General features: G+C 34.0%; 1 protein-coding gene across 1 annotated transcript; it reads right to left on the minus strand.

Moving 5' to 3' along the window:
• Positions 1 to 1257: 1257 nt before the first annotated feature.
• On the minus strand, positions 1258 to 4599 carry LOC134748055 (pheromone-binding protein Gp-9-like). Its single transcript, XM_063682788.1, has 4 exons — positions 4436 to 4599; positions 3268 to 3438; positions 2945 to 3056; positions 1258 to 2550 (listed from the first exon to the last, which is right to left on the minus strand). The coding sequence occupies exons 1-4, from the start codon at positions 4496 to 4498 to the stop codon at positions 2462 to 2464; spliced, it is 435 nt and encodes a 144-aa protein (XP_063538858.1). The 5' UTR covers positions 4499 to 4599; the 3' UTR covers positions 1258 to 2461.
• Positions 4600 to 9162: the final 4563 nt, after the last annotated feature.

Below are 9162 nucleotides of genomic sequence, written 5' to 3' on the forward strand. Positions count from 1 at the left end.
CTATCATTCTATTACCGTTGTATAAGTAAGTGGTAATTAATTAAATGGCCCTTTTGCGTAAAGTCGTTTTTGGTCGCTTGGTCGTGAGTGTCAGTTTTGAATAACAACAAAGCTTCAGGATAGTTCGATTAATTTTGTTTGCTCTTTCAGTGGTGGAAAACCTAGCCGAGAGAAAAGTCCAAGATTTGTTTTCGTTTTTTTTTCACATTTTTTAGTTGTATAATGCTACTATAGTTTTACCTACATTTTCACTGCTTAGGGCCATTATACTAACTTGAATGAAGACTATAATACTTACTACATTACTGAACCCTTCATTTTAGCGTGTAGCAACAAAATTCGGCATTCGGCCTAAATCCACAATGGCTACGTTCGTTGGGCTGTTGATTCGTTTCGGTGGCGGCACGGAATGCTCAACAATATGGCTTCGTCACTTCACGTCATCAGTTAAACGAGTACCTAACTAAATAACTTGGTGACGTATGAGTCGTTTGCTGCTACATATACTGCAGAATTAGAAAGAGTATGATAAGTTGTTAACTGACTGTTGAGGGCGCGTATTTCATGAGATTAAGAGTCCGCAGCAAGCTCGGTTCTCCATACAAACGTAGTTACGCTCTCATTTTAAAACGACTAGCTAGATTGATTGCTTTTAAACTGTAGTTTTGTACTGAAAAAGGATAAGGTTGATCTATCCCTGTAATTAGTTTATGTAGCTGCAGATACAAACAGTTCTTAATTCGTTGTCACAGGGAAGGGAACACTTAACACAACTCCCTCTCCATTGTCCTTGTAGGAACATAGACTTTTCTCAAGACCCGTTATGCCTGAGTCAAAACAAACTAGTACCACCTGGTACCTATATAAATGATTAGGGGGAATCCGGGAGACTTGCCTAGATGGGTGAGTTAAAATCATTTTGATATTTATTTTATCAGTACTCCAATATCATATGGTATCGATACCTATATGTGCATGTCTGCATGCCAAAAACTACATATAGGTATTTTGATATCAGCACTTTTCTATGAAATGGTTCAAGTCTCCCACCTGGGCAAATTTCCCGAACTCTCCCTATGATTTGGTGATTAGATAGTAAGCATTATATGTTCTAAATAACGTGGCCATATTTTTTGGTATAAACTGATCTTGAACGTAATGTTGGTTTTTATAAAAACAGAAACAAAATAGAAACACAAAGAGTTCTAGCACAAAGTTAATTCGTTATAACTTACAACTTAGTTAATTAAAACAACATTTGCAATAAAAATATATTTATTATTGTTATTATTTTATAATATATTAGTTTTTCATAAAAATAATAAAATGTAACTTAAAATATAACTTTTAACAGAGCGGGTTAGGTCATTGTTAGTTTATTCTTCTTGTTTGACGGGTCGCTGGGACAACATTACAAGTGTAACTGAAAATATAAAATTCAGTGAATAAGAATTATGAGATTAATGAGATAAACTAACTAAATCATATTAGTCCATAACTGATAGTGATAATAGTATTCCGGCAAATAATAAGGCAAAGTGGTTTAAAATTATAGTGCCTCGGTTGAAATTATTACCTACTTATCTCAGATTTCAGCTTTTTGGTCATGTATTGTAAAAGCATTCATTGAAATGTCGCTTACGAAATGGCATTTTCTAATACTTCTGAAAATGCTAAAACGCGATAATTGGTCTGATTATATGTCATGCCTTGACTAACAAATTGGCAAGTATATTCTAGAGCTTTATGCATGTCATTGAGGTAGCTGCCTTAAAAGGTAAAAGCATTATTTCGTAAGCGATATTCTCGTGGAATGCCCCTTAATATACAGATACACCGTGGGCTCGGGTAACCCGACAGATTTTAACAACGCGTTCCTGAAGTCATAACTTCATAAGGAGCAAAAAATTTATTACGCGTCGGTCTATTTGGCAAAAAAAAAAAATTTGTAGTTAAGTTGTGTAGTAATTAACTAGATCTCTAAAACAAAACCGATCTCAAAAAAACTTTGTATGACATTATAGGTAGTCTCTAAATGCAGTCAAGAATACACCTTTAAAATCTGTCGGGTTATTCGAGCCCACGGTGTGTAAACAAGTTAGCCGGTATACTAAAAAAACACATGCGCATCTGCACCGATTATTATAGGTATTTACCGGATTTGGTTAACGCTAGGGAATGCAAACCGGTTTTTATTTGTATGAAATTTCGGTTAATAACCGGTTATTAATCGGTTTTTTCATACAATTAAAAACCTGATAGCATTCCCTGGTTACCTTCAGACAGCTTGAGCGAGCCGCCGTGCCGAGCCGTGGCAAAAAGCCAAGACAAGCGGAAAGAAGATGACGATTTTGCAAAGCTTGATGGAGTTGACTAATAGTTTGCCTTCGGCATTATGTCCGACGTTTATTCGTATGTACTATAAAATCTACCAATATATATTTTAATTGTCTAAATATTCTCATAGAATTACCGCTTCTTTTTGCTCTATCATACAAGCTAGCAGCATTTTGGATTTCCCACACTTATCTTCGGGGTTTTTCTCACTCTCTGAAAAAAAATCATCTGTTAACCTACTTTATTTAGCACTTACATTAAGAGATGCAATTTGCGAAAAATCTACAAAAAGTTGGAAAAATTCTTGGAAAATTTCAAGAAAGTTTGTAAAGAAATAAAAAAATCTTCCGTTTTGGAAATGGTAAATTTAGATCTCCATACAAATTCTGGCTCTTCAGTAACTTGGCCTATGATATTTATTTATATTACAGCCTGAGTAAGTATATTTACACTATTAAATGCCGTGACGAAGACCTCGAAACTAAATTACTTTATCAAGTTTATTATTTTTAAAGTGCACTACTGAAAGTAGTAGTAATTAATAACTATTTATTTTTTTAAGATAAGTACATTTTTTTAACGTCGATTGATATTTTTAAGTTTTTACCTTCAGAACAATGTTTAATGACTTCCTCAATTTTTTCAGTTTCAGCTTCCTTCATGAATTTTTTAGCGGTCTCTACCAATTTGTCCACGACAAACGATCCGTCGTCATCCATCTGAAAATAAATTGAATTAAATCTTCTCTCATCTACATCTTTATTTGCCTCTTCTTACAATTACTATACTAAACCTAAACCGAGATCCACGGAACGCACGCACCGAGCGTACATTTGTTTCATTTCAACTAATTACGAGTAAGTAGGTATATGGCGGTTGGCGCCGAGGTGGCGCCGAGCGTCTGTTTCGTGGCCGAGGCGTCACACTAACCATGCCCATCTTCTTGTACATGCACTCGATAAGGCACCCGTCGATGGCCTCGTAATCCTTGTTCTTCTTGGTGGCCATAACTTCCGCCACATTAGCTCCATGCTCCTTGCTGCACTCCGCGATGACGGGAATCAGCGCTTCGTGGATCTCCTTATCTTCATCTGACTCGGCCTTGAAATACAGGATGGTTTTTTTTAGGTGTTACAAGACATGTACGCAACTGCACATTACTAAGCAACTCTTGTTATGAAAGCGACGGACCCTTAAAATCACCAAAAAAATCAGGTTATTTCATACTAAAGTTCCATCCGACAATTGCATGGAGATTAAGGTTTTTTGACCGAAGCATTAGCGAAGGTCTATGTTTTAATTTTAACTAGGGCAAAATGCTTTCGTCTTCTCCTCTGGAGGTAGCATTTCTCAACCGATTCTGAGCAGGGTCGGTAGTTAGATAGAGATTCTCGGCTCCGTTCGGCTCATCATTGCTCCGAGCAATTATTAGGGTTGGCACAACTTGACGTCCCTTTGTGTCGATAATGACTTGAATTTTGACAACCCTAAATAGCCAAAAGGGATAGTGCCATACATAACTGTATCTAATACACTCACTAAGTCACTAAAAGTTTATTTATTTTAGAGTTTCTGCATTAGTAAAAGTTGGTCATAGAAATAAATATAATCGCGTACGTATACATATAGTTTGTCAAAGGACTGTTACATTTCAAACATAGACAGAGAGAATCATAATATCTTTGTCTTACACTAGTACTAGCACCCAAAGGAATAGGACGAGTATAATTTTTTTTGTTTTTATTTACTGACAATTTGGTTTGACCAACTATATATATCTTGTATCACCTAAAAATGTCACCTAGTTATAAGCTTAATCTATGATCGTGAGGTTTGGCAGAGCTGATTGTTAGAATTATCTCTACCAAACCTCGTTAGGCCAGTTATATAATAAAACAGTCTCCTAAATTAATAATTATAAAAAATATGCCTTACAAAGTTGGGGGCGAACACTATTTTTGCGAATTTAGCAAAAGTATCGATAGTTGAGTAATCGATAGAAGATATCAGATATAGGACTCCATACCTTTCTTTAAATTTAGCCCCCAAAACCTAATATCGGTGAAAACTGGAATTTTCTAAAATTCTAAGAACTCACGTGAACTTTCCTCAAAGCCACCGAACACACAGCCACCAACAGCAAAAGCGATATCCTCAACATTTTTCGCTACAAACTTGTATCACTTGTATCACCCTTCCAAGACTTCTGCGAATCATTTGTTCTCGCCACATTTTATATACTAGGGTTATTATTAAGTCATTTGTATGGCAATTATTTCGCCTTATGGCGCGGGCTTCCTAGGTTATAGGTATAATGCTCACGGCGTCATTATGAAGAAGCGGGTAATTTTGATGCTTGTTAGGTTTTTATTATTCCACCTTGTTAACGCCGTGCGCATCCTGTTGGTGACTGATCATGACAAACTAGTGGCAGAAATCTCGTATCCATAAAAACGGTCCAATTTTAATTCATTAGAAATGAGCCAATATTTATTATAGTGTAACCCGTTCGAATTAAAAAACCGCAAATAGATGTACAATTGTACAGGTTAGCCGTTTGGCACACGCATACTAGAGGTCAAAACAAAATTTTTGACCCGCAGTTCCTAAAAAAAATTCCCGGGGGGGTAGTGGTAAAACTTTTTTTTTTTGCATGGAAAAAAATAATCTCCAAAACCTATCGTGTGTGGTATCATACGAAAGGGCTTTTTGAGACGATTCTAAAAATATATCACATCATTACATTTCGACCATTTTTTTTTTAATTAAAACAAAATGAATTTTCGAAACATACCAAGTTTGGGCTCCTCCAGATACGATATGGCTGATTTTTTTTTGTACAATATACCACAAATGATACGTGATATCCTCATATCCAACCCCAAGAAAGCAATTTTAAAAATAATATCAGTAACTTTTTTTTTTAATTTTTTAATTTTACATACTGACACAGTTCTACTTCAATACCTATTTTACGAGACTTATGGAACTGTACTGCAGATATGGTACATATTAATCATAAAATGATACGTAATATCCATATATCGAACGGGAAATACATCTTTAACCCTTTAACTGCGCCTTTTCATCGGTTGGTATAGTTTGTTTTGTTTTTGACACAAAATATCAAGATTGTATCCATCAGATGAAATCCCCGGGGAATTTTTTTTAGGAACTGCGGGTCAAAAATTTTGTTTTGACCTCTAGTATGCGTGTGCCAAACGGCTAATAGACCTGTACCGCTGGCTATATTTTGACCCCTAGGTTATAAAAATATTAAAGTCAATTCTGTTTTCGCTTTTGAATACTTTGTTCAGATGTAAATCTTACATTTTGTTTTGTGTCATATATATAATTTGCTTTTCTAGTAATTTGTTATTTTGTGGTATTTATTTTGTATTTTGAATTATCTTGGAGAAAAAAATATTCGAGAGAAAACATGTAACTGTGTTGCATTTAGGATAGTGTTTTTAGTGTGAAAACATAGTTTGTGTCAATTACGTCCACTGCAATCTGATACTATGTCATAATATTCTAAATGACACAAAAAAAAATTAGAGTTAAAAAAAATTACTTAGGTCGAATTTAATCGTTTAAATAGGTCCATTAAATGATTTTGTGTCTTATTAAGGCATAGCTTCATAAGATATTTGATGATTTTGTTGTAACAGGCTGTCACCGTTACAAAAGAATATTAAAGATATTAGAGTTTACATCTTATTAATTTGAAATGCGGGATAAATAAGATGTATGAATTTGTGTCACTTGCATCCACTGCATAAACAAATATTACAAAAATATTATTTGCGTTCAAACGAAGCTAGCGGGCGGTCTGAATGGGCAACGGAGCCCGTGCAGGGTGGGGCCGCGGCGTGACCTTGCCGTACGCAACGCATGTTTACTTCGCCTGTGCGCCAAATTAACGCAACTTATTCAAAGAAGTTACGCAAACAACACAACAACAAGCAACAAGCAAGCAAAGAATGCGTCGAATTATCTTTTACATATTTAAAACTCATAGATATTGTACAGTGTCACCATTATGCAAAAGAACTGTAAGTACATGTTTGATTTGCGAGCGAGCTGGCAACATTGCGCAGGGAAATCTTAAAAATATCGCGTTTACGTGAACGCCACATACATTTGTGACAGTGATAGGGAAAAGGTACCACTAAAGTAAAATTTGGTTATTAATACCGTGACTTTCTTTCATTCTTTGATAAAAAAATTGCTATTTATGCAACAAGTGCGGAAATCATCTTTACGCACGTGTATCATACAATGTTTTACTATGCATTGTGCGAGTAAATAAAAAAACATGTCATGGCAAATAAGTTTAATTATTAAAAGGAGTGTTTTAAATCGACATGAGTTGCGAATTACCTATTCGCACGTGTATCGTACGTTTTACAGTACATAATTATGGCCCTTTAAACTTTCGACATATGCACGGTAAGTGCTCTTTTCCGCACTAGTGCGAGAAAGTAGCACCATATGTACGGTAAAAAAAAAATTGAAAACAAAAAGCACTAGTGCGGAAAAGCAGTACTTTCCGCACGATATGGCTCCGTAGGAAACGCACTTTTCGAGCACATGCATTGTAAAAAAATATATAGGACTGTATCTCCTAAACCATGCGTCGTAGCGCAATTATAATAAAATTTTCGTTCCCCTTTATGTAACCCAAAAGTAATACATGAAAAATACAATGAAAAAAAAAAGAAACAAAATCTTTATAGGGCTGTATTAGCTGTATCTCCTATATCGTGCATCGTAGCGCAAAAATAATCAAATTTTCGCTTCCCTTTAAGAAGCCCCTAATTAAGATTTAAAAACGCAAAAAAAAAAAAAAAGAGGAAAAAATCTTTATAGGGCTGCATCTCCTAAACCGTGCATCGTAGCACAAAAATAATCAAATTTTCGTTCCCCTTAAGAAACCCTTAATTAAAACTTTAAAAAAAACCAGGAAAAAAACTTTATAGAGCTATTATAGCTATATATATAGATATAATATCTCCTAAACCGTGCGTGGTGGCGCAAAAATAATAAAAATTTCGTTCCCCTTTATGAAGCCCCAAAGTAATATACTAAAAACACAATGAAAAAAAAAGAAAAAAAATAACAAAAAACCTTTATCTGGGCTGTATCTCCTACACCGTGCATCGTAGCGCAAAAATAATTAAAAAAATCCCTTTAAGAAACCCCTAATTAAGATTGAAAAAAGCAAAAAAGAAAAAGAGGAAAAAAAATCATTTTAGGGCTGTATCTCCTAAACCGTGCGTCGTAGCGCAAAAATAATAAAATTTTCGTTCCCCCTTACGGAACCCCAAAGTAATATACAAAAAACACAATGAAAAAAAAAACAAAAAAAACTTTATAGGGCTGTATCTCCTAAACCGTCGTAGCGCAAAAATAATCAAATTTTTGTTCCCCTTTGTGGAACCCCAAACTAATATACAAAAAACACAATGAAAAAAAAACAAAAAAAAATCTTTATAGGGCTGCATCTCCTAAATCGTGCATCGTAGCGCAAAAATAATCAATTTTTCGTTCCCCTTTAAGGATCCCTTAATTAATACTTAAAAAAATACAAAAAAAAACAGGAAAAAATCTTTATAGAGCTATATCTCCTAAACCGTGCGTGGTAGCGCAAAAAGAACAAAATTTTCGTTCCCCTTTACGGAACCCCAAAATAATATACAAAAAACACAATGAAAAAAAAAAAACAACAAAAAAAATCTTTATAGGGCTGCATCTCCTAAACCGTGCATCGTAGCACAAAAATAATCAAATTTTCGTTCCCCTTTAAGAAACCCTTAATTAAAACTTAAAAAAAAAACCAGGAAAAAAAACTTTATTAATATATATATATATATATATATATATATATATATATAGATATAATATCTCCTAAACCGTGCGTGGTGGCGCAAAAATAATAAAATTTTCGTTCCCCTTTACCCATAATTTATATTTAAAAAAAAAACGCAAAATTTAAAAAAAAATCATTATAGGGCTGTATCTCCTAAACTATGCGTCGTAGCGCAAAAATAATTAAAAAAAAACCTTTAAGAAACCCGTAATAATAATAATAATTAATACTAAAAAAAAACAAAAAAAAAACCAGGAAAAAAAACTTTATAGAGCTGTATCTCCTAAACCGTGCGTGGTACCGCAAAAACAATAAAATTTTCGTTCCCCTGTATGCAACCCATAATTTATATTGAAAAAAAAAACGCAAAATTTAAAAAAAAAATTTATAGGGCTGTATCTCCTAAACCATGCGTCGTAGCGCAAAAATAATAAAACTTTCGTTCCCCTTTATGCAACCCATAATTTATATTAAAAAAAAACCGCAAAATTTAAAAAAAAACATTATAGGGCTGTATCTCTTAAACCATGCGTCGTAGCGCAAAAATAATTTAAAACCAGGAAAAAAAACTTTATAGGGCTGTATCTCCTAAACCATGTGTCGTAGCGCAAAAATAATAAAATTTTCGTTCCCCTTTATGCAACCCATAATTTATATTTAAAAAAACGCAAAATTTAAAAAAAAAATCTTTATAGGGCTGTATCTCCTAAACCATGCGTCGTAGCGCAAAAATAATAAAATTTTCGTTCCCCTTTATGAAGCTCCAAAATAATATACAAAAACACAAGAAAAAGAAAGAAAAAAATAATAACAAAAAAACTTTATAGTATCTCCTAAACCGTGCATCGTAGCGCAAAAATAATCAATATCCGTTCCCCTTTAAGAAGCCCCTAATTAAGATTTAAAAACGCAAAAAAGAAAAAGAGAAAAAAATCATTTTAGGGCTGTATCTC

Source organism: Cydia strobilella, chromosome 15 (genome assembly GCF_947568885.1).
Source record: "Cydia strobilella chromosome 15, ilCydStro3.1, whole genome shotgun sequence".
NCBI classification, from domain to species: domain Eukaryota; kingdom Metazoa; phylum Arthropoda; class Insecta; order Lepidoptera; family Tortricidae; genus Cydia; species Cydia strobilella.

Bases quoted from the DNA above. Each gene is read 5' to 3' on its own strand.
- LOC134748055 (XM_063682788.1), bottom strand. From the start codon at position 4,498: ATGTTGAGGATATCGCTTTTGCTGTTGGTGGCTGTGTGTTCGGTGGCT. The intron at 3,439-4,435 runs GTGAGTTCTTAG...CTGTATTTCAAG, and splicing joins TGGCTTTGAGGAAAGTTCAC to GCCGAGTCAGATGAAGATAA. The intron at 2,551-2,944 runs GTAAAAACTTAA...ATTTTTTTTCAG, and splicing joins CATTAAACATTGTTCTGAAG to AGAGTGAGAAAAACCCCGAA.